This window comes from Neolamprologus brichardi, chromosome 14, assembly GCF_056152115.1.
Source record: "Neolamprologus brichardi isolate AB-2024 chromosome 14, ASM5615211v1, whole genome shotgun sequence".
Taxonomy (NCBI): domain Eukaryota; kingdom Metazoa; phylum Chordata; class Actinopteri; order Cichliformes; family Cichlidae; genus Neolamprologus; species Neolamprologus brichardi.
This window is the reverse complement of record NC_142117.1, coordinates 8004363-8031438: the sequence shown is the minus strand read 5'-3', so window position 1 is coordinate 8031438 and position 27076 is coordinate 8004363. Positions and strand designations below refer to the sequence as shown.

Here is a 27076-nt window from a genome sequence, read left to right as displayed (position 1 = left end):
AACAGGGCCCTCACAGCTCTTCTGTTGAAACATGCCAGAAAAAGTCAGTGGCATCCGTTTTACAGCTTACTGCTATATCCAAAGAACTGTGTCTAACAGTGAGACGCACACAGCTGGGTCTCAGTGACATAAACACAGGTAAAATAATAACGAGTCAGAAGGTGTTTGTCTGTCTGCATGTGTGTTTACTTCTGCTTATGTGTGCTAGAGGGTTTATTTTAATAGCAGTGACTTCTCAGACTTAATCTTTCTCTTTTCTCTCCAGTGTCACATCACATTACACAATTCATCCATTCCATCACACACAGGATTGTAGCACCCATTCTTGCCTTTGCTACAGCAAAGCTCAATTACAGTTATGTACTGTGGATGTGGTTGTTCAAATGACTACAGGGGTGCTAAAGAATGACAAATTGAAGAAAGCAGCGACACGTTTTGTTTACTTAGCCCTGAATTTGACATCTAATGTTCCTTGACTAATCAGCAAAGAGGACTGTGCTTGCATAACACCTGTTCTTTGAGGGGAGCACATCTGAGAGACTGCATCAATATACTTTAAATCTGTGAAGTCTGACAAGTGTGTGAACAGCATGAAATATACCAAAAGGGCTGACACACGAAAACTCTTACAAAATGTACATCTTTCACAATATTTATATTTCTATATTTATATATAGATTGGGTTCTTGTTCTAATCAAACTATCAGGTGCGCCCCTATGAGCAAGCACTTGGTGACAAGTAGGGAGGAAAAACTCCGTTAACAAGAAGAAACCTCCAGAAGAATCAGGCTCAGGGAGGGGCAGCTATTTACCACAAAGAGAAGAACAAAAGACGATAGAGCGACAGGGGAGTAAACTATGGAGGAGGACACCCACCCCAACCGGCCATGGCAGATGACCACCACTCCCTGAGCCTTGTTTCTTCATGTTAAAGGGGGTTTTTCCTTCCCACTGTCACTAAGTGCGTGTCATGGGGTTTTCAAATGATTGTTGGGGTTTTCTCTGTATTATTGTAGGGTCTTTACTTTATAATATAAAGTGCATTGAGCAACTGTTGTTGGTGTTACTAAAACTGACTTGAACAAATGACATGCACATCATGAGTGAAAAAAAGAAGGAAACAACAATGGCAAAATTTTAAGAAAATAAAATAATAACAAAATCTTACTGGAATTTAACTTTCAAATTTAGACATCAGAATAAACCTCCTACTTGCATTTATCCCAGCTCATAATGGTTTTTATTGTCATTACTATTGTAGTGATGATGACACTCATTTACTTTATGGAATTTTCCATCATTAACACACACATTTCCAACCAGATGCAATTGTTGCATCTGGTTGATGCATTGTTATAATGTTCTAATATATGATGTTATAATGATCTGTTGTACATCTGTTGCCAAGCTTTTATTGTGGTGGCTGTTGAATTATTTTATTCGCCTGTTTGTTTGTTTTGTAATTTAAAAAAATAAATAAATACAACAAAACAAAAAACAAATACCGAGAGTTGCAGATAAAGGGCAACAAACTGTAAGACATAAAAAATATATCTAAATTATAACCTACTGGCCTTATCCTCTTTAACATGTTTGTATTCCATTATTGCAGTAATTTGTTTTAAATCATCAGCCAATCAGCATATAATGTGCCATGTCTACTTAAAAAACTAATTAAAAACTCATTACACTGTGTAAAGCTATAAAACGAAAAAATCCAAATTAAAAGCCAGAAACATTATCGCTAAATTAAATAAATAAATTAAATTGTCTCTTCAATTCGTGCACAAAGAAGAGCCTGTTCTCCATGCATGTATGTAGCTTGTTGCTGGTTCTCCATGCATGTAATAAAGTCTTGAGCCCCCCCCCCCCTCATTTCTTTACACTTTGCAAAGGAAATGAGAAACTTGTCCAGTGATTTACTGAGACATACAAACGAACATGGAAATACAGTGTACAAAGCAAAAAATACAGTTTATACAATTATCACTCTCCAAGTAGTTTTTAGGAACAGTTCTCAAGGCTTCTTGAAGGACATTCATGCCAACGTCCTTTGGATGTTGGCTGTTTAGTAAAATTCCATCTTGTAAATGATTCATCAATAATAAAAATAAGAATAAAGTAATAAAGTTACTTATCAAAAAGGGCTTGCCAACAACACATAACACTAAAAGGCAATCAACAGGCAGAGATGAAAAGATTTAACAACTCAAGGACAATTTTTTCAATTTAAAAACACAGTGAGTGCACTTCAAAAACAAAATACAATGTTACTCTATGGATAAGCACAAACGTATTTCCATGTGTCCACTAATTAATAAATCAACTAATTTTACTTTAGGAAACATTTCTAGGAAAGCAAAATGCCGGAAAAATATGCTGGACACACAAAGTAGTGATGAAATACAAAAACAAACATAATACATAAAGCCGATTAACTCTTAACATTATAAATAATAAATTGTGACGTTCTGGGCTGATTGCAACACTGATGTTAAACAATCTGGCACCGTGTGAGACAAAAAAAAAAAAAAAAAGTTCATTTGATAAAAAACAAACAAAAAAAACTGTTTGAATACACAGTCTTCCACAGTCCTGACATTTCAAGAGGCTCAACTTCACTGGAGAAACTAACAGCAGTTTAAATGATCTAGATAACAATCCTTATCAACGCCTACACAGTTAATGTACTTTTTTTAAAATTCCTATATGCAAAATTAAAAGTGAAAGTCTGCAATTCAATCTTATCTTGTTTGTTTGATTTTAAAATGTACTGAGGAAGTGTACAGAGGAAAATCTGTGCCAAAGCAGAAGTTGACTCTTCACAGGGATACTGTTAGCTACATCATTTGTTCAGAGACACAGTGCAGTAGCAAGGATTTGTTTGAAGGAAAGGGTTTGGTCAATATAAAAAAAAAAAAACAACAACAAAAAAAAAACAACAACACTTTAGTATCCAATGTTCAAAGGTGAAACAGCCGGCACACAGTAAAACTTTGAAAGAAACCCTCGCATCAGCACCATATTATCAACAAGAACGGGCAAGTTACGCTCAGTCCCAGACAATCCAGGAGCAGATAGAGAAACATGAGACAAGAGCGTCTGCGACCGGGAATGGTAGGGGGACAAAGAGAAAGAAAATAAAGACGAGGACAGCCATGCGGAAAGTGAGAACAAACCCAGGCCCTCAAACACTTGAGACAGGACAGCAAAGTGGCTCATTTGCATAAAATTTAATCTACTGTGTTCTGATTGGATGCGCAGAGCTGCACCCTCTTAGCAACAGTTTGCCTCTGCACAGCAACGGGATGAACAGCACGAGGTATAAAGAGTCATGGATGGTACAAATAAACAGGTGGGCTGTGCACGAGTGCAGATGTGTTAATGTGTCCACGTCACACCTCCCTGCATGCCGTTGTCTAAAGAGCTGCATGTAAGCAAAAGGCCAAGTGCCTATTAGTGAGACGGTGTGTGTGCTAAGAGTTCTGTATAGCCTGCTGATAAACAACATTTGGTGCAACGAAGCACCTTCCATCGTCCCTTCCAATCTGTCAGCACAGGGACCGCTGTGTCTCTGCTGCCAAGAGCAGCGTTGATCAACTTCATCGGGGGCTAAACACCGCCAAGCGTCTGTTTAATTACACTCCATCTAATGGCAATTAGACATCAGGCAGCTGAGGGGGAAGAGTTACTGTAATTCTAGGCTTATGAACTGATCTTGTACAGTATGCAGATTTCACAAGCAACAAGCACACAGGGGTGTTGTGTTTGTGTGTGTGGCATTCACACAGTTACCTTGCAGTTGAGGCAGATAAATGTGTTAGTCTTGGTTTATTTTAAAGTGCACTAAAACGCAGGGCTATTAGAAGCACATTAGCGGCTTATCAGAAACATAGGAGACGGAAACTTTTTCAGAATCAATACTAACCATAAAGCAGCTGAGCTTGGTTTGATTCGTGTTGAACAGTAAATTTCTTAAAGCAAACCTTCAGAAACACTGTCATGTCCAGGCTCTGCTGGTGCATGATTTACAGTTTAATAAAGCCCCTATTTATCTTAAAATGGTCCTTTGAGAAAGCCCTCAGGCTAGCCTCTGTCTTGAATGGGTTGTTTTAGCTCTTCAAGGCCCCACTTCTAAGCCCCCTCTGTTCTGATTGGGCAGCTTTCGAAAGATGCCACAGGCTACAGAAAAAAAACATGAACAGATCAGTAATAGATGCAAAGGGGCTGTTATTTAGAACTTCTTAAGGCTGTTGTCAGGCACAAGACAAGTAAGAAAAGAAAGAAAATAACAAACAACAACATGATCTTACGGGCCTTCTTTTCTGTGCTTTCCATCTCTTTCAGCTCCTTCAGTAGATGCCAAACTTCATTGTGCACAGATCATGAATGGCACCAACTTTGATGATCCCCTGGCTTTTCCTCCTTTGTCACATATATTAGCAAATACCTACAAGACTACTGACAGTCCCATGAGCTTCAGATGTACTTTGTGTTTAGCGGTAATGCTACAACCCGTTACTTTACCAGTTCCACTGGGAATACTTTTTACAGGAATAAGTATAATTTCTTACCTACATTTCTCTTTCTTTAAAACTCTCTAAAATTTATATCAATTGAAAACTTTAAGAACTAAAGCTGTAAATGGAAAGCCAGAACTTAAAAAAAAACCCAGCTGTATGAGATGAACCCATACAAAATTCTTGAGGGTCAATATTCAACAATACTCCCGGACTCATCAATACAGTTTCTCTTTTCCTCCGGCCTGGACAAAGATTGTTAAACACGTCCCAAACCATCTCAACCTTGAGCTGTCCCTCTGATGTACTTATTTCTAATCCTGCCAATTCTGGTCACACCAAATCAAAATATTATCTTCACTTCTGCTACCTCCAGTTTGGCTTCCTGTCTTTTTTGCCCCCAGTACCACCAACTGCTGCATATCCTTTCCAGCTTACTCTTTATGACCCGCATGTTTAATTTGGCTAGATTTTATGTCAGATGCTCTTCCTGACGCAATCCTCACCATTTGTCTGGGCTTTGGATCAGCACCAGGAGTATACTGGCTTGCGGCTCCCTGTCACTGGGTTGTCATTCAAAGAAGGTAAAGGGCTTCCAAAAAAAAAACCAAAAAAAAAAAAAACCCAGAGAGAACAAATACTATTTTGACCATTTAAAACTTTGTGTGTTCCAAGTCAACACTGATGACTATAAATAACCCTAACTGAAAGACTGATAATGAGTTTAGGTGCAGCATTTAGATGAAGCACTTTCAAAAGCCAAAAATCTAACACTAGGCACTGAGGTAGTTAGGCCAAACAAGGTGAAGAAGTCTGGGATCTTTTTCATTACACAGAGTTGATACATCAACAAGAATTCCTTTATCAAAAAGGTGTTTGAAGTAAAAGCAGCTCCAGGCATGGAAAATCTCCCAGCAAACAAACACACAGTCACACATAGTACTGATAGTGGACTGAACATCCGCTGATGTGTCAACGCTAAAAAAAACAAAAACAAAAATCCAGCTAAGTCACTTTGAGGTGACTGAGTGCCATGATCCGATACCAAAGTCAGACTCCCCATTTGCTTGAACCCACCAAATTCAGACCGTGTCCGCCTAGTTCATGGTGATTACTGGATAGTTCAGAGAAAGATTTCTAGAACTCACTCAAAGGTGCACAGTTAACAGTTGTGTAGGGGTTAGGCTGGAGTCCCAAATAAATCAATAAAATTTCTAGCATATAAACCATCTAACCAATAATAAATCACAATGCACTTTGATATTTACCCCTTAGATAACTAGTAATTTCCTTAGAGTTGATAAATACCCATTATATATCCATTATCTTGCCATCACCAGTGTGTGAATGTGTGTGTAAATGGGTGGATGACTGGATGTATAAAGCGCTTTGGGGTCCTTAGGGACTAGCAAAGCGCTATACAAATACAGGCCATTTACCATTTTTACCATTATAAATTGCTTGACAAAAAAACAAAACAAAAAAAAACCCCAACTACAATTTCTTATTTTATTTAATTGTATTAAACATGGCTGTGAAATGTTACAATTAATGCTCATCTTCTAGATTTTTGTTTTAGTTTTAAACTAACATTGCATTTTATAAATAAACAGACTACATAGTTATTTATCTCTAACAATGTTTCACCATTGTTAGAGGTAAATAAGGTCAATGAGGTTCAACCTCAATTACACTTTAAAGGGAAACAACTTGTGCACAATATTTGATTTAATCATTTATATCGGTTTTCCTATGAGAAACACTATTGCAAAAGCAAACAGAAGACTCATGGAACTGGTAATGTTTAACTTTAAATTCTTAATTTACCAGTGTTGTCATAATTTTTTCTGTTGTGTTTTGACTTCAGTTCCTGAACATGTGAGATAATGTTTCGAGGACACTGAAGGTTGAGCCAGCATAACAGACTCCTGTAGTGATTGTTTAAATGTAGGGTTGTTGTTCACCTATCACTTGTGTGGTGGATGGGTCACATGAAACAGTTCTTTCCTTACTAATAATCCGTAAGATCTATTGCTGGGTTTTCTGATTTCTTTTTTTAAGTTTATAGTTGTATGCACTTAAAAATTAAATTTTTTGTGACTTAACCTCCAAGTACCTCATACTTAAACAAGTGAATGCACTGGAGCGTGCCTCTCTGAAGTTAACATAATGCTACAGACTGTCTAGGGAAAACAGTGCTTGGACACTGCAGCACAATCAAAATTATTGCAGCTGTGTGAGATGAACTTGTCATCTTATCTCCTTTGAAATTGTTGTTTTTTAGATGGGGACAAGGTCTGCAACCACTCGCAGTCAGTTCAAAGTGATTTCAGTGGATCAAGAAGGAAATAAAATAGCAATAAGCTGGATTGTCAGTCTGCAGTCATTGGTGATAACTGTGATAAACTAGTGAAAATCACAAATCAGAGTCTAGACAGAACCTCACAAATTTGAAAAAGAAATTTAAAATGATATAGGTACTTGGCAAACACACTATCCAGAACAGAGCCAGCTGGAAACCAGCTGGATCAAGTTCCCCAGTTGCAAAAGGCATATAGATGAATTGCACTCATCAGTGCAGATTGCCAACACATTGCAGTCAATCTTTCTGCATTTATAAATTAGAAAGCAATTATTTGCAACCTTAGGCCAATCTGACTCATCTGAGTTGGACCGCTATTGTTTGAAGACAGATCTCTCAAAAAACCGCCTTGTGGTCAAAAGTGATTGCCCGGAGGTTGAGGTTTTTGCACAGGGCAACCAGCTTGTCACCACAACTACTTTTAAATGCAATAACCAGACAACCACCAATTTTTCCTACTCACAAGAAGTCTGCTGTCCTATTTTTATTTCAATTTCACTGACCCATTACCATTTTTTTATTTTTATTTTTTTTTTAAAGAGTCTGCAGATGTTTAAAGTAAAGCAAAAAGTGTTTCCTGAAAAACGCAGTAATACGTTTCTCATATGACATCTTATACACTGGACTATGTTAGATTAATTTAGCAAAGTGATGAGACACTAAAGGTTTAAAGGGTAAGAATTACCAGAATTATAACATAAGTTCAGACCGAAGGAGTTAATCTAGAGATGGGACGGGTAGTTATGATGTGAACTTATCATATGCATTCCTTTCTACTTTGATTAGGAAGTCTTCACAAACTGAGAACGTGTGAAATAAATATCTGTGGAGACACTCATATAAACAGAAATGCTTACATTTTCCCTTGAAAAGCATAAGTGCTGATATGGGTGTAAACAGTAAACACTGGTTCTTGGATGCAATCTGATGTTATAGGTCAAGAAAGTAAAAATGAGTTTTTACTGTGACATCCTCACATTTTATTTCTTCCTTCTTTTAAGATAAAGTAGTTTAATTACCCTTTAACACAATCTACTATATGTATGTACCCCATTTACTTTTGTTGCGTACCAGTTGACTTGGATATTTTGTGAGCAAGGCCCATCATTCTGCTTTTGTGACTGACAGCGTTTTCAGACAGAATTTAACAGTCAAAGTAAGGAAACATTTAGCCATCTGCTACAGTTCCTAAAATGATCAATATTACAACAGTTTAAAAAAAAAAAATGACTAGAATAGCCTTCAAACCAGTTTGGCAGACTTTTATAGTGGATGCCCTTTCTGAGACAACCTCCCAAAATGATTTCCCTTGTCCCAGTCTAAAAATCAGGGATCTTTCACTTGTTAGGCACATGTGTAAACCAACATCCAACACCAAAATAGTACATAAAAGTACTAAAGAAGTGAATTCCTTCAGTGGACTGGTTTCAGTCATTATGCAAATGTACTGTTTATAAGATTGAGGAAACCTGCAGTCAGCTGAGACTGAAGAAGTCACTTGGATGAGCGACGAAACGTTTCTCCCACAAAGCGCTACGTCCAGATGAACAGAATCAACTTTTGGAGATTTACTTTCCTGGATGATTGAGAATGCATCAAGAAGCTAAACTAAATATTTCTACTACTGTAGAACAGTAGATTTTTTTGCCACAACTTGCACTGCACAGTCTAAAGCACAGCATCACACACACGATCTGTTGTGCTCCACATCATGATTGTCATCTTTCTTCCGGCTGTGCACTCCCACTGTCCTTTATTACCACTTTATCGCCATTAAGTGCATTATCAGGTTACACCAAGTGACTGACAAAATCAATCCATCCATTCTTTTCCTATTATCCATCTCAGGGTTGCGGGGGGCTGGAGCCCAGCTGTCTTAGGGCGAGATGCGGGATACACCCGGGACAGGTCACCAGTCTGACGCAGTGACTGACAAAATTGTACAGTTAATTTAAACATGATGAATTCCTCTCTTTTTTACCTGCACAGGTTTTAAAACATAACTAATTTTTAACAAGAAGCGCTCCAGCAGAGCAAACCTCTACCAAGACAGCTCAGTAAAAATTAGATGCGGGTAGCATAACAGAGGTTTACTTTGATTACACAAACATGATGTAGGAGTCGGTCATGGATAATAGGTATTGACTGGGACAGGAATAACTTGAGCTTATTATATAATATTACACTACAGTATATTTCTCACTAAGTAGGCAGCTCATTCTCTCTCTTGACAATACTTTCTTTGAAGATATAACACATCTTGGGGTCATCTTGAAAGAAAGACAGATGTGAAATGTAAAAGTGAGTTCACGTGGACACAAAACAACATTGTGATATTTAGAATCCCCATAGATCATTCCCTATATGCCCATATGTCGTCAGTACAAACAATAGCAGTCAGAAATATAGTTTTAAATAGTTCTATATAGCATTATTCCTTTTACCTCTCCTTCAGGGTCAACAGCTTGATCTGAAACTCAAAAGCCAAATGTTTCAAATAATATTTGACAATACTTATCCTTAGTCAGGTACTCGAACCACCTCAACTGGCTCCTTTCAATGTGGAGGAGCAGCAGCTCTACTCTGAGCCCCTCCCAGATGGCTGAACTATCTCAACCCATCTCTAAGGGAGAGGCCAGCCACCCTTTGGAGGAAGCTCATTTCTGCCGCTTGTATCCGCGATCTCGTTCTTTCGGTCACTACCCACAGCTCGTGACCATAGGTGAGGGTAGGGAGGTAGATCGACCGGTAAATTGACAGCTTCGCTTTTACACTCAGCTCTCGCTTCACCACGACAGACCAGTACAGCATCCGCATCACTGCAGCCGCAGCACCAATCCGTCTGTCGATCTCCCGCTGCCTTCACCCATCACTCGTGAACAAGACCCCAATAACCCCTACCTCTGCAAGCCTGCACACACACAGACACTAATACAGGCCAGCACAGTTAAGAGGTATGTAGTGCAGCACCATAGCAAAACTCAAGGTTTCCTAATTGCTGTTGGCTAGAGAACTGTTCCTGTCATCTCATATTCATACCACTCTTTGCAGTCAAGTGAATGTGCTTTGTGTTTTATATTTGTTATCCATTCTTTTTTCTTTTTTCTTTTTTAAAATTGACATCACCTCGTTGAGAGTTTCTAATCAGCTCTGCTGAATCTCCTGTATTTGCCTAAGATCTGTTTTTGATCTCTTCTCTGATCCATATTTGTTAAGGACTCAAGAGGAGTAAGAAAAAAACAATTGTGTGGCACTAATCACGAGACACGCCTCAACACTAAAAACTGCCTCATCCTTTTAATCTAATGGCCTATCGAGCTTAACCTTTCCCTCCCACCATCTCTGGGTGATTAATAATCAACACAACCAGGCCTGCATGATCAATGCATCTTAGAACAAAGCGTAAGTCGCACAAACACATCTCAGCTTTTGTTTTACCTAAAAAAGCCCGGCCACCATTTGTCCCGGCCTGTGAAGTGATTGCCAAATGCACCGTTACTATGTGTGGTTTCGTCATTAGCAGGTTTAAGAATTTTGCTTTTGTGAAACCATCCTCAAGAGCCCTAAACACCAAGAGGCAAATCCATCACAACTGTTTGTGAAAGAGTAAATACAGGTGGACACATCAGTTTATGAAAGTGAAAAGAAACTAAATGCTTGATCTCTTGTGACAGAAAGAAAACTTGTTAGAGGCTTTTGAAGCTTATCTGCAGTTAGAGCCAGCTTAGGTTATGCAAACAGCCCTTTCTGCACACAGTCAAAAGCAGGGGGTCAAGTAGCTCTTGACTTGTCTGCAAAAAGAAAAAGAAAAAAGGAAGAAGAAGAAAAAACTTCACCCACAAGGCATAATGAAGCAGAGAGAGATCCAGTAAAGGGAAATTTCCACTATGAATGCTGGGAAGCAAGCTTCAAACAAAAAATTACCACAGCGAGGCGAAAGACACACGGTTACAAATGATTCTGTGTCACAGCAAGACAAATGGACACAACCCACAGAGCCACCCCACAAACACAGGGAAATATGGACTCGCAAATTATGAAGTCTCCATATTTCTTTAGCTGACACTTTCACTTCCTCATCGTTTTCAAAAAAGCCTTCGGTCAGTATAATAATGGCAGCACATTCCCAATCAGAAGACCTGCTGTCACAAAATACGCCTGCCCGTAACTTCCCTTCCAATGAAACAGTCTGACTTTTTGCTCTTTTTGCTAAAGCATATAGTTAGGGCTGGACCAGGTGACCCTGAATCCTCCCTTAGTTATGCTGCAATAGATGTAGGCTGCCGGGGGATTCCCATGATGCATTGAGTTTTTCCTTTCCAGTCACCTTTCTCACTCACTATGTGTTAATAGACCTCTCTGTATTGAATCATATCTGTTATTAATCTCTGTCTCTCTTCCACAGCATGTCTTTATCCTGTCTTCCTTCTCTCACCCCAACCGGTCGCAGCAGATGGCCGCCCCTCCCTGAGCCTGGTTCTGCCGGAGGTTTCTTCCTGTTAAAAGGGAGTTTTTCCTTCCCACTGTCGCCAAAGTGCTTGCTCATAGGGGGTCATATGATTGTTGGGCTTTTCTCTGTATCTATGAAGCGCCTTGAGGCGACATTTGTTGTGATTTGGCGCTATATAAATAAAATTGAATTGAATTGAATTGAATTGAATAGACGAGCGCAATCAGTGACCATCTTTAACTCTGTATTCGCTTGTTGTCCTATCACTCATATCTGAATTACTGAACATGCACGCCCAACAACCACACCGATACGGGTTCTGGAATAGCTGGTCGTAAGCCTCCACGCATACCATGTCACACTGTAATAGCAAGCCATCAAAGCCAGTGAGTGAGATAAAAGGGCAAAGGTGGTGATCAGCTGGCTGTCCACAATGTTAGGACTCTAATGTCTAACAATGCCACACCTTTATACACTACACAATTTACTCAGTCACTTAGTGGGGAAAGTTGCCCATTCAGTGCTGCAAATTCCACATTAAGAGATGCTGAAAACTTTTTTCAACACTAGAATATCAGGGTGAGAAGCAGCGTCTTCCAGTCAGACTTCACCAGAATCAGTGCAGGAGTGTACCCGTCAAACATTTTATAATAGGTCACGCTCCAATATCAACATCTTTGACACTCTACAGAAAATGTATCTTTAAAGTTTCCTGCTTTATATTAGTTTGTAGTCAAGCCATCTCTGGACTCTTAGCCAGCGCTACCCTTAGCTTTCATAGCCTCTAAGCCAAGCCTCTGCTGATTTCATTATTTTCATCTAATAGTAAAAATACATGATCCAATGCGTAGACGTCTCATTGTTACGTGGACAGTGTCTTTTTTTGGACTAAAAAAATAATAATCATTTAAAAAAAAGGAACGTTTTGATAAAAGCAGTGTTATTGGGAACATTTTTCTTTAGAAGAAGAAGAACTGTTTTTCATCTGTTTTTTCTGGCCCCTGATTGTTCTTTGAAAACTTCGCAATCTTGAAAAGCAGAAAAGAAGTAAATAGACAACATATCTGATAGCGTAGGGTTAAGGTTAGAAATATTTAAGTCTCAGGGGGTTCATTTTTTTAAAAATGAATAAATAACATACGTGTTAGCATCTCACAATTAACATAATGCAACGTGATGGAATCTCTTGTTGCCACCAACTCCCTTTAAAAACTCTAATTTAAACTCCAGATTGCAACAGAGACACTTTCCATTATGTCCTTTGTTCAGGGTTATTTTTGGAATCTTTATAGCTGCAGGAGACATTACAACACTTTCCGTAACTTTATTAGCATTCCTCGTGACGAGTAAACCAACTGTTTTAGCGCCTCCAAGAAGCTCGCGTGTCGCATGCACTCCGTGTTTGGCACCAGTGTGATCGTTCTGTTAATTATTACACGTTCGCACAGTTTTGCAAATAAATTGGAGCAACACCAACAAACAGGATTTCACTTTATTGCTTATGATAGCGGTCGCCATGGAAAATGTCATAAATATTAGCCTGTGACATCTGATAGGCTGCTCACACCACTGTACAAGACCTATTAAAACCTTACGTTTGAGCTAAAAAAAAAAAAAAAATGGAAAAAACCAAACCCTTAAACTGCCATCAAACAGTTTTGTTACAACTTCTTGGAAGAAGAAGTCTTTAACATTTGCTCAGTTATTTATTCTCTTGCTCATTTCATAAATGATTTGCTAATGTTAACCTTGCAATTGACAATTATGAAGGTCAAAAATATTACTTCTTGACTGAAGGTGTCATTTGCTGATAATTCGTGCAACAAAAGATGTGCGTATGCTTACGTAACTTTATACACTAGATTCACACCGTGTACCATTCAAACACGCGCAAATGTAACTTTATGTTCTTGAAGAAACAGCCGAAAATCAGCTACACGCACAAACGGACGTGTTAGTCTGATGTTAGCCGACAATATGTTGAGGCTGCTTTACTGCCAGTGTTTCTGTACAGCCAGCCTTTCAGCTTTCCTAACAGCCAAACTACACTGGCCTCTTTGAGCATCCACTGCCCACAACAAAACCCACACAACCACCACGACTGCCAATATTGCACAAAGACACCATGTTACTACAACCCACGGCAAGGGGATGGGGGGCAGAGAGAGAACTCATTTATGATAAAAGAGGTTATTCGCACACTGGAGCTATTTTTATTTGATTCCATTTCACAATTTTTGTTCCTGTAACAATCTTCTATATGCTGTGAAGTAAGCCGAGATTAACAAAGGAAGTAGTCTGAACACGTTTTTTCTTCCTCCCTCTTTCTTTCCGAGAGCTGAAGGAACGGGCACGAGACCCTGCCAGGGTGACAGAGCGTCCAGCGCTGAATCAGCGGGTCTCAAGTTGTGTAATCTCACACACAAACACACACACACACACACACACACAGATTAGCAGAGGCAGGGTGGACAGAGCCGAGTGTGTCTGTGTGTGCGTGTTTGTGCAAAGAAACTTCAAGAAAAAAGAAACAGAGGCCCAAACAAGTGTTACAGTTGTGTCTCCTCTTAATTTAAAGCCTCAGTGCCGCTGAATGGATCCAGTTGGCCTATAAGACGAGTCTCTTCAAACAGCCAATTCTTTAGGCTTGACCAAAGTTTTGTTTTTGTCAGGAAAAGTTCAACCACACACACACGAGGGGGACTCTCAGCTTAAAGCCTGCCCTGTAACCATTCTGAGGGATGTGCTCAAATTTACCAATTAAAAGCCCTCACTTAGTCCTCTTATGGAGTGGGAACCTACAGGCCCTGATCTCTATTCATTTGAGGCCCTCTGGCATTAAAATGTGTGGGAGCCCCCTGCTGTTTAAATCAGGTCTAAAAGCAGTCATCCAAAGCTGCATGAAGACTTTCTATGACTTCTGACAACTGCTTGTGTAATGTGTAATAAAATTTTTTTAAAAAAGCAAGATAAAGAAGATGGCCTACGATAACAATGGTGAGCCAGATGTGGGTGCTGCACGAGACATTTGCACAGCTGCCAGTTGCATCACAACCTGCTGTGCATGCACACAGCAGGTTGCTTCTGCACCCAAGCCGCTAATCAACGATGAATTGATCCATTGTCTGATGCTGGTGGTTGTATACACATCCAGAGCTCCTGACACTACCAGTAATCCCTATGACATGTGCATGTTTACCCAAACTATCTAACAGGCATTTAATTTATTTGCCAAATGGCGCTTGCATTGTAGCAATTTAAATCTTGACAAAAAGCTGTCCAGCAAGATTCATTTACTTATTGGCAGTCAGATATGCATTGCAAAATTTACATTTAGCTAATAAAGCATCTAATAGTGCGGTTGTGTTCATCGGTTGGAAATGGATGCAGTATTGTTTGATGCAAACGGGTATAATTTGTATGCCGAATTAATAAACTCACTTACACATTAAAACTGCAATTAAGTAAGTAACTTCTTATATGGTATTATGACAATACAGACGAGTCTTAGGGCCAGATTATTTTTTTTAACAGTGGAGTTTGGCTGAACACTTGCGTGGGTGTTATCGGCTGCTACCTGTTGACAGAGCCAAATCCAGATGTTCGGACAAACACCTTTACTTCCAGAGCTACAGCGAAGCCGCAAGCCGGAGAAATTCAGTGTGTGGTGTTCACCAGTTTAGGAATTAGCTCATGTTAATTCACAAGAATACATGACTTGCAATTACGGAATTAAGGACACATTAGCAGGACACAGCAGGCTTCCGACACCGCAAACCTCGACCATTCACGTGAGAACACCCGGAGGTTGAACTTCGTTTAAAAAGTGACCATTTATACTTAAAACTTGTGTTTTCTACCGCATACACACTCCACAAGAAATTTCCACAGTCACATAGGCACACAGTTGAATTCGGCACGTACATACTGCCCCACACTTCATTCATCTCTATTCCAGCTTTTGGCCACACTCGGCTCACACGTTGCTTTTTGTCGTTGTCTCCAACAGTTTAACGAGCAAAAAGGGCACACGGTGGCTTCTCCGCCAACCCAAGAGAAGTGGACGCACTGTCGAACAAGGGAACAAAGTTCAGAGTGGTGACAAGCGCAGACTTACAAGAGTTTGTTCATACTGCAGCGCCCGCTGATCTGACCCGTCTCCTGCCATGGTTCAGCTCGCGGTTTTCAGGTCGCCAAAGGAAAAGCCGACAGCGCTATTGCTCTGTGTTCTCACTAATTAAAGCATTAGATTTACTGTAGTTTCTGTTAAGGAGTTCACAAACGGAACTCCAAGTAAAGACTGTGAACTGGTAACAGTAAGTTCCTTCATTTTATAGCCTCAAGTTCTCAACAAGATAGAAGGCTGAGGCGGAGCTTTTGGTTTGCTAGTTTAAGTGGGAGGTGTCAGTCAAGCCAGAAGGAACCTTTCGGTTGTTCATGGTTTTTCTTTTACCTTGAATCCTTTATTTTCTTTAGATAAAAATTAAAACCAAAACAAAACAGTCTAGTTTAGTATATATGCTTGTGTTGTTGTTGTTGTGTATGTAATCAGGGAATTCATTAAAGGTTAAATAATAGGAGTATTTTTTTAATTAAAGCCTTCTGAGCTGGTCCAAGCTTCTTCAGGACCAAAAAACAAAGGACAATCAATCTAACCGTGTTCATAAGGAACGGTGCTGCAGTCATATGGTAGAGCTCCTAATGACTCCTCATCTCACAGCAAACATTTAGACTTATAACAGGAAATGCACAGGTTAAAGTGTGCCCCACTGTGTCTGAATGCACAATAACAGAGCCCTGGGACTGAACAAAATGTGACGATTTTTAATGTTAGAAATAGAAATGTCTGCATTTCGGTGGGGGGACAAAGCTCTTTTGAGTTAAGCTTTCAATTGTGCTCTGAAAAAATAACTCAGACAGATCTACGGTGTAGGAATGCACAATTTTATGCTCACAAATCACAATGGGCATTTTCAAAATTACTGAGGTTAAATCAGTGAATGACACAGGCTGCCTGAAACACAGTATGTGTGAAATGTTCTCTTTGGTGTCATATCTCTTTACTAAATAGTAAAATCTATATCTCATTTTAGCTATTTATTTCTGCATTAAGCTAGCTGCTAAAAAAAACAACAATGCACCAGAAGCTCCAGTGATTGGACAGGTGTTCTACAAGGAATGCAATCTCTGAAATATCTCTGACACAGATGAATCCATCTTTTTTTTTTTTTTTAAGTATGATTAATGCAAATTTTTCCCTGACATGACCCAATCTTTAAAGGTTGCTTAAACCCTGATGTATCGCATCGCAGAGATGTCAGCTAAAGTTAAAACATTGTCAGGCTGTATTCTCATGTAATATGAACTGGAACCACATCGAGTCCAGAATTTGTACCTAATTTGTGTTACTGTTTAGCCTGTAGGTACAAGACCAGAGATGATGCAGTTTAGAAGCATTAGGTTAGGTAGAAATCGTCTGTTAGGAAGTAAATAATTTTAAAAGTACATAGAAGTATGTAATCCTGGTTGGGGTGGACAACTACACTTAATGTTTTTGGTAAAATGCTACAACCTTGTGGTGAAAGTTTCCATTTAATATTGTTTTCCATTTAAATGTATTTGATAAGGTAGCTGAAAACCTCTGAAGATTTGTTTGGCCTCTAACCGCACTTTCAAAAAATTTGTGTTTAAGTGACTATCTGAAGATATAATTCATGGTGACCTAATGCGATCTATCTGATGGTTTTGCCACATATTTACTACAGTATTTGAGGCTTTAGTGAAGTATTATACCATAATTATACCAGCTGACCTGTCAATACTGACAGTGCCTTAATATACCCTGCCTTATGGTAGTCCATCTGACTGATGCATTTCACTCTGTTTTAAGGGATGAAAGATATGACATTTTCACAAAGCTACACTGCCAGCGAGAGTAAAATTTGGAGCAGTTCATTAAAATCTTTAAGATTATGTAATTTAATCCTTTTTCCATTTTCTGATGCCAGGAGGAAGTGTAATTTTATTTTGCCATTGTTTTATACTTAATATTTACAGACACAGCAAGCTAGTTTATTCAAATCTAATAACATTCTGTATATTTTCTTAGTATTTGTTACTTGCTAGCACAAATGCTAACATGCTAAAGTAGAAAACTAAAATGGTTCATATTATAAAAAAAGAACAATTCCAAATGTTGCAAACATCAATATGTTGCCAGTGCAGACATGTTTGCATGCCAGGATGCTAGAACTTTAACTATGACGCTGCATCAACACAAGGATGACAATGAGGGATTCACTCATCATGTATCACTTTGAAGGTGATGGTTAGTCTCTATTGGACATTCCAGCCTGTGGCTACCCAGGTAACCCTCTAATGTATTTGCTGGCAGGTTATCTGTGAGTCACCGGTATCGTGCTCTCTCATCAGCAGTCGCATCAAATACTTGTCGACAAATTTACATCGCCTTCTGTGTAGATGTAACCAATAGGACCACACCATTGGATTACCATTTTGAACCCACCAAGCTAGCCAACTTTGAGGGTTCAAATTACCGTTGACTTTTTCTTTTTTAAAACAATAAAACCAATTTTCTACCCCAATTCAGATTTATGTTTTATATTTTTTTTTATATTTTATATTCCTTGGGGAGAGGAAACGTCTGTAACAGTTGTATGTTTTTTGGTTTTTTTTTTTTCAATGTGGGAGACGTAATGAATGCTTGGAGACAGAGAATTTGGCTTTGGGGTAGATTCAAACCCAGCAATCACCTGCTTACCCCAGTGAGCAATAGCAGTGCCTTTTTTTTTGCCTTTTTAGCTGGTGTTACCATGTTAGGATAAGAAAGCTTCTCTCAACAGATGGTACTCTCAAGCTGCGAGCTCATAAAATCTCCAGTCTGTCTAAACCTATAAGACAGGTTGCTTTCACAGTACTGACTATTAAATATTTCCTTGTTATTGTTTTCTTTAGGTGGTGAATCAGCTGAAGCACTAGGTCTTTGTTGTTTGCGCTGCACAAGGGAGTGATCCATTTCTGCCTTCATTAACCATCTTGCCATCAGTCAGGGTCTTTAGAAATTAGCGAATTTTGTTTAATTGTATGCTATACAGCAATGTTCTGAAGACAGTTAAACTTGTCAGGTAGTGATGTCCAGCAGGTGAAAATGCAAGCTCCATGAACACGCACAGCTATGGATTCCAGCTGCGTTCATAGTTCTGCAAACTTTGACCCCCACAGAGTCGAGGTTTTCACTTCAATCAGCTGCATTTTGATGTCGCATTAACTGGCATTAACTCAGCCAGTTAATGTGAGACAAATCCAGCTGCTCATTAAAGCTTTCTGGTTTGATCAGAAAAAAAAAACATTGGTCCATACGCCTGAAAGTCCTGAAAACACATTGTGAATTCTGTCTCGAGTCTACGGATGTAGCCGTGTATTTCCACGGTGCTGATGCTGCACTGAGCTCCTAAAGCATTTGAAGTGTTGGAATGTGGAAATTTCAACATCGCTTGCAAAAACTGCCAGCTAGCAACGTCCCTCTCACCGGTAGGCTAAGTTATTTTTAGCCAATTACAAGTTGAATCTGGTAGTTGGGGTTGTTAGCTAAGATACCGTCATTAAGAAGCAGCACAACAATGTGTGTATGTGAGCTAATTTGCGATGTGCACCACTGGACCAGCCATTTATTTTTTAATGCACCTTCTCAGATTAATTCACTGTGTGTCGTGCCCAGGGCTGGACTGGGACAAAAAAATGGGCCTAGGCACTTTGACTAGAGACCGGCCAACCAGGTATTATAGGGAAAGCCATAAAGCCTTTGAATGAAAACAAACGCTGTTGTGACAGTGATGTGCACTGTCTTGTTGGTATATGTATGATTTCTATGCATTTTACATCAGATAAAAACTTTGGTTGTAAGATTCAGATAATTATTTATTAAAAGCGAGACATTGTAAATGAGAATAAGAAAGAAAAGTATTTCTTTGTGCTCCCCTTTCCCTGTTAAGCTCACTCTCACTCGGTATCACTTGAACAAACCTTTTCATGTGCAGAGGTTAACCATTCTAAAGATATCAACTGATATCCAGTCGAACAAAGATAACTCTTCCTGAGGTCAATAATGTGTTAGATTTAATTTGTCTTCAGAAACCTGATACTGAGAAACTCAGGTGTTTGATGTTCTTTTGCAGTGATGTGAAACAAATACTAGGAACCTATTCATAGCTGTCAGCAGGGAGTCCAACCTGAGATGAAACTCTACAAAAATACACACTTGAGCTCACTGCTGTTGGACAGAAGAGGTTAATCATTAGAATAGCACTGCTTTGTGTGAATCTTGTTTGAAAGCGACAACCTTTGTAGATTCAGCTTCTATCTTGTGGAGCTGCTGTTTTTAAGGTTACGCAAGGGTTCACATTCTTGAAACTCATGACTCACAATGGAAAATGACTGGAGGTATGTGATAAGCAGAAACACCAGCTGATCAACAGCAGTCGTCCATCTATTTTCTACCACTTATCCAGATCTGGGCAGTGATGGCACAAAACATTTATTGAGGGATCTATCTTCCCTACTACATCCTCCATCTCTAATCAGAGTGAACCGAGGTATTTCTAGGGCATCTGGAGTATAAGTAATGCCTCTGGGTCTCTGGTTCTGCCTGGTTCACTTGTTGTATTTGAGAGCGTCCAGAATACTTTCACAAAGCAATGGTTGTATATAGAGATTGAAAAAGAAAATCAACCACTTGTGCAGTTATATTTGTCTAGTTGTCATCCAAAGTGCATGTTTGTTAGCAAGAGCTGAAAGGAGTCACAGGTCTGAAAATGGTGACAGCTGAAAAACAAAACTGGAGCCTTTAAAACAGCACGCCACGCACCAAAACGGTGGCTATGTCCCTTTTTTGTTATATTAATCTGTTTTGAGGAGGGTTGGCTAAACTGTCATGAAATGCAGACTCTGACACAGATGGGTGAAATTGAAACGTATTGTACGTTTAATGATTGCTTTTTAGGTTACATAGTCCAAAGGAACAACATCCAGCCGGAAAGAAGTCAAAGAGGCAGAATAAACTGAAACAGGGATAACAGGCAAACTCAAAACAAGAACAACAACAAACAAAGGATAACAAAACTAAAACTGAGAATGGAAACTCACACAAAAACTCCAAACACTGGGTCAAAGACCTATGACCATGACATAAATGATGAGGCAGCTAGTCTGAAATAATTTGCACATTGTTCTTAAGGAGACCACAAAGTTTATCAAGGTTTATTTTGTCATTAAAAGTCTGCAAATTAAATATGTTACCCTCAAGAAGAGCAGTTTTTCTCTGATCACCATTATGCATCTTTCTCCAAATATTGCCCCTGTAGTACCTTGATGGAAATGCATTATTAAAACTTAGTGAAACTTGCTGATTTAAGTCACATTTTTCCAGTTCAGAGATTTTGCTGCCATGTACAGGTATATAATTTTACACAGAACAAGATTTGGGGCTAGGTCCAAATTCAGTCTAAACAGTGTATGTAGAATCTTGTCCGATGTCCATATTGTATCTGGCTATCACGTAAACATCTGAATAATTTTTCTTCATTTCTATTGTTGCTGACGAAAATGGAAACATAACTTTCAGTCTTTTATTGAGATATGTCTTTGAAAGATTTCAAGAATTCATCTTTTTTGTTTTTGCACTCTTTTTATTTGCCATTCTTCAACCATATTAAATAATAAAGCTGGAACTGCTGTTTCCGCTCTCTCTCTCTCAGTCTCTCTGTTTAGAACAACCTTATCTGAATATCCTCGTGTTCCTTTTACCTTAGTCTAAATCAGGGGTAGGCAACCTTTCTGATGATGAGTGCCATCTAAAATTTCCTCAGCAGTCAGTGTGCCATATGACTGCATTAGCAATAAATTTAATAACGCTCTATATTAACAGTTACACACTACATAGAACAACTTTATAGAATTATATTTGTTCACAGATGTTGGCAGCTATCAGCGAATAGTTATCAGCTATTTGGAAACAAAAAAATACACTTTTTATCCATAACAAGAACAGCAAATGAACTGTACAACAGAAAATGCAAATGCTATTTATGGTCTCCTCACAACAATGATAAGAAAAATAAACTGGGCCAATATGGCATGTTTGTTAATACAGAGATACACATGTTAATGTGATCTATCCTCTCCCACTCAGAGACACAGGTCTCCGAGTGTCCAGCATTCAGACGGCTACCTGAGGACACTCATGTGAGAGAAAATCTGCTCACACAGATATGTAGAGCCAAATACTGTCAATAAGGCCTCTGCAATGTTCTGAAGACAGTTAAACTTGTCAGGTAGTGATGTCCAGCAGGTGAAAATGCAAGTTCCATGAACACGCACAGCTGTGGATTCCAGCTGCGTTCATAGTTCTGCAAACTTTGACCCCCACAGAGTCAAGGACAGATAACTGTCCAGCTAGCTTGCACTTGAGAGGAACTATGCCTAGGACTTGATCTTCGTGCCTCCGAAAGCAACAACCTGCAATGACCTGCAATTCCAAGTTGTAAAACACGATGTCCAATCCATTATCGGATTAAAGGACAGTGTGCTAATGAAACTGGTTAGTTTCAGCAATGAAGTCTACCATGTTGACACAGATCAGGATGAGACACTGGCACAGAAAATGTTTCACGAATACATAGACCTGTTTAAAGATGAAGTTGGTGACTTATTGTAACCTACTCAATGAAACTCACTCCAAACGTGTCACCTGTCGTCAACCCTCCAAGGCGCGTTCCTGTTCCCATGCAGAAAAGAGTTAAAGAGGAACTCCAAAGAATGCAGGCCTTGGGAGTAATTGAACCAGTGGAGGAGCCCACAGAATGGCTATCCAACATGGTCGCAACACACAAAAAGAATACAGATGATGTTCGTATCTGCATTGATCCACAGGATCTGAACAAGGCACTAATATGACCTCACCATCCCATGCGAACTGTGGAGGAAGTAGCTGCTCATATGTCTGGAGCAACCATCTTCACAGTCCTCCTCAGAGCTCCTTCTAGCAAATCAAACTAGATCCTGCCTCATCTCTTCTCACTACATTTGCAACACCTTTCGGCAAATTCAAATTCGTGAGGGTGCCCTTTGGCATCAACACCGCTTCTGAAGTCTTCCAGAGAGCCATGGAACAGATATTCATGGGATGCGCAGTGACTGTGGACGACATCCTAGTGGGAGGCAAAGGAATAGAGGAGCATGACAAAAATTTGAAGTCCTGGAGCGGGCCAGACAAGTAAAACTCAGACTGAATCCAAAAAAGTGCAAGTTCAGACTTAAACAAGTGAGTTACGTGGGACAAATATTCACTGACAAAGGACTAAAAGCAGATCCAACTAAAATCACCGCAATCAATGAAATGCCACCACCAGAGAACAAGAGTCAGCCCAGCATTTCCTGGGAATGATGAATTACCTGGGCAAGTTCATCCCAAACTTAAGTGAACTGTCAGCACCACTTCGTCAGTTGCTTCACAAGGATGTGGTGTGGAGCTGAACTCAACATCAGCAGGATGCTTTCAACAAACTTAAAGCATGCCTCACTAGCCCACCAGTACTTCAATACTATGACATGCACAAAACAGTGATTCTCACATGTGATGCTTCGCAGCATGGTCTGGGAGCTGCATGCCTTCAGGACGACAAATCTGTGGCGTATGCATCAAGAACTTTAACTCAAACAGAGAGAAGGTACGCTCAGAGAAGGAGTTATTAGCTGTAGTGTTCGCATGTTACAGGTTTTATGACTACATCTACGGAAAGCCAGTGGTGATTGAAACTGACCACCAGCCTTTGGTCACAATCCAAAACAAACCTTTCCACACAGTTCTGGCATGGCTACAGCACATGATGCTACGATTACAAAAGTTCAACTTGACTCTTGTATACAAGAAAGGCAAACACCTTTCCATTGCAGACACACTCTCTTGCACACCAACGCTGGATGAGCAACCTCTAAAGGAAGAGGGGCGCGACTTCAAGGTGATGTCACTTCAGCTCGTCTCACGCCTACAAGAGCTTGCCGAACACACCTCGAAGGACGCTACTCTACAGACACTTGCTCGTTACATCCAGCAGGGGTGGCCAAAACAAGTGAGTAGTGTACCTATAGAAATCAAACCATTCTTCAGCTACCACAATGAACTAATAATCGACAACAATGTCATTATGAAAGGCAACAGAGCCATCATTCCAGCATCACTACATGACACCTACATACAGCCTCACCAACAAAAACAACCCCTGAAACTACACCAAGTCATTCGACATATTCGAATGGGACAACTGCCACTACCTTGTGCTCATGGATTTGTATTCTGGATGGTTTGAAATAGATAAACTTGAAAACCTAACATTTGCCTCAGTCATTAACAAACTCAAACGCCACTTCTCAGTACATGGGATACCACAGAAACTGTACTCAGACAATGGCACCCAGTTCACCAGCCAGACCTTTCGTGAGTTTGCCACACACAGGGGATTTGTACATGTCCGGAGTGCTAAAAGACTCCTTGAAACATCAAAAAGAGATGGAACTGATTTCTATTTGAACCAGCAAGCTGCTCAATCCATTAACACCAAACCAGGTGGTGAGATTACAAACACAGAGAGGACATGACAAGATTGGAGTTGTAAGTAAGGTATGTGCTGAACCTCGCTGTTATGTAGTTGAGTCGGATGGAAAGGAATACAGGCGCAAAGACAACATCTTCTGTCTGTGAAGCTCGCTACAACACAAAATGAACTGGACACATCTCGACGAGCGGATGAAAGTGAACCCAATAAAGCACAAACCAACAAACATGAAACAATTCAAGTTCAACTTGACCCACCACAACTTGGCACAAAACAGTCCGAACAAGTGATCACACCTACAAAATGCCAAGTACGCTCTGATGACAACTTGTACCGAACCAGATCTGGTAGAGTGTCTAAGCACACTGATGCTGTATTTTCTATTTTGAAATGTGTTTTTTCTCATGTTATGTTGTTGCATATTTTTTTGCATTTATGACAATGATTACCGTGAATTTCATTTGACATTTGAACCTTTATTTTTTGTGTAATCCATAACCTGATAAGTTCTTCCATTACAGTGATGTTGTTTGATTTGGGTTTGCCTAAGAAGTGCAAAACTAAAAGAGAAAAAAAAAGAATGAAAAGAGGGATGTAGATAACAGTAATGTTATCCTTGTCTATACTGCCTGCCGTTGCTGCTGTTACGGAGGTTTCCAGCATATGTTGCTATGGTTCTAACTTGCCTATGACAGTACTTCCTGTTACGAGTGTACGAACGTTCATGTTGGCTGCTAATAAACGGCTGGCATACAGTTACAGCGGACTGATTATTATAAGCAAACCTACAATGACCAAGGTAGGCTTGGGTGTGCATGGCTCACAGTGGCACTGGGACACTAGTGTTTACTGATTGTCATGGTCCTGGGCCATCATGGCCCAGTATTCTTAGTTTTCGTGTGTTTTGTATTTTGTTCTTTATTTATGCCTTGGTTCCTAGGTTGTTTAGTTAAGATGTTCCTTATTTGGTTACCCCCTGTGTGCCCCTCTGTGCATCTGTGAACCCTTGTTTCCCCTCCTTGTGTTTTATTCCATGTTTTCCCCAGCCCGTTATGTCCGTGCTCTCTCTCCTCCTGTCTGAACCTCTGTGTACTTCCTGTTATACTTTGACAGTCTCCCGTCAGTGCTGCATTTACTCCTGCCGTGTCTTGTTGTGATTATCAGTGTCACCTGTGTTCCCCGTGTGCTCCCACTTCCCTCATTAACCCTCTGTGTATTTATGTCTGCATCTCCCTCAGTTCTGTGTCGCGCCCTCCCTCATGACTGTGTGCCCCGCCGTGTGTTTCCTGAGTCAGTTCCTTAGTACTTCCCAGTTTAGTTTCATATTATTTTGTATCGCCTTTATCCTCTGTCAGCTATAAAGCTGTATTTTGAGTTCAGTCCTGTTTTCCCGTGAGTTTGCATTTGGGTCCTCTCCTGCCTGCACACAGCCTGATCATGACAACTGATGATGTTACACAGGACAGAAGGTAATTAATTCTAAGGTGTTCAGAGACATACAGTCATAATACAGATGGACAATTACCCAAAACATACAGCCAAAGCAACCCAGGAGTTTATTAAAGCAAAAGAAAAAAAAAAATTTTCTTCAACTGTCAAGTCACCTGATCTTAACCCAGTTGAGCATGCATTTTACTTGTTGAAGACTAAACTTCAGACAGAAAGTCCCACAAACAAACAACAACTGAAAGGTGCTGCAGTAAAGGCCTGGCAGAGCATTAAAAAGGAGGAAAACCAGCATCTGGTGATTTCCATGAGTTCAAGACCTCAGGCTTTCATTGCCAGCAAATGTTTTCAACCAAGTATTAGACATGAACATTTTATTTTCAGTTATTTAATTTGTGCAATTACTTTAGATCCCTTGAAATGAAGGGATTGTGTTAAAAATAATTTAGTCCTCACATTTTCATGCAATCCTTTTGTTCAGCTCACTAAAAGTCTGCACTTTAACTGCATCTAATTTGTTTCAAATTCATTGTGATAATTTACAGAACCAAATATTTATGGACTTAACTGTACATGTCTGCTATTCTAATGATCAACTTTGACAATGTAGGAAAAGAAGAAATGGAAAGAATTTTTTGTTATTTGGAAGAAAAGTTGACCCCCAATGTCAACTGAGACCAAAGCACGAGAGATGGAAAAATACTTGATGTTAGTCAAGTGCGAATACCAAACTCAAGGAATAAAATCTAAAGACAAATAAACAAAGGCTTAATGCCCTGTTTTTCCATTCTTGTTTTCTCTTCTATTTAATGCACAAAACATGTGTTTGTCACACCCATATTAACGTAAAAGCCATCACTCACAAGTGCTAATGCAAAAGCTCATGGCTATTATTTGACTGTGCGACAGCTTGTTTGCTGGAGGCATGTAAGTGTGACAGATTTGGCCGAGAAGCGGTAAACACACCTACAGAACACTGAATTAGAAAGCTGGCACCCAAGCACTTGAACAATTTGCTGGTAATTTCCTTTTTACGCAATTAGTGTTTGTATGTGTTTGCGTGTTTTTGAATAATCATATTCTGTTAGAACACAAAGAAAGCTTCGAACACTGTGGCAGGAACACTCAGCGTCTCTGAGTCTAATGGTTAAACCAAATGCTGGCTAAATGCTCAGTGTCTTGCACAACAGAACTGGTCAGTGGGAGAAGCGGAGGCCTGAGCACCTTTTGTGACAGGAGGTGCTCAGTTGCGACGGCTCTGCCCTTCACCAGATTTCTCCTTTCCACACAATCTGTGTCAATAAGACGAATCAGTTTGGTAGCAGGAAAAACCACCACATTTCACTCTTTCTAATCCTCTTTTGACTTCTGTGAAAGACACACCTGGCATCCTCCAGCAGGTCTGCTGCTCTCCAATAGCCTGCAAGTGCCTACTGTTATACATCTGTCATTGGACTACAAGTGGGGTTTTCTGGTAGCTGGATCTTGGATTTTATTCTGCTTTATACCTCTACTTCACTGCTCCAGAATTTTATTCAGAAAAACTCTCAAACATCCACCAAGAAAACTTCATCTTATTGTATCATTAATGTTTATTTATAGTATATATCAATATTGATCATAATTAGCAACTTTATGATTGTAAATAGATTTTTTTTTTTAACTTTTA

At 39.6% G+C, this 27076-nt stretch overlaps 1 protein-coding gene across 9 annotated transcripts in view; it reads right to left on the bottom strand.

Annotated features, from left to right (window-relative positions):
- The window catches only part of LOC102785730 (chloride channel protein 2-like), a 211472-nt gene that overhangs the window by 156584 nt on the left and 27812 nt on the right, over positions 1-27076 (bottom strand). For 8 of the 9 annotated variants that reach the window (XM_087850732.1, XM_087850738.1, XM_087850733.1 and 5 more), the window contains exon 1: positions 15450-15698. The exons of the other annotated variant lie outside the window; for it this stretch is intronic. In XM_087850732.1, the coding sequence (XP_087706858.1) occupies positions 15450-15500 (51 nt within the window). In that variant the 5' untranslated portion in view covers positions 15501-15698. Of the gene's footprint in view, positions 1-15449; positions 15699-27076 lie in introns of those variants that run through there. 9 annotated transcript variants of the gene reach the window in all.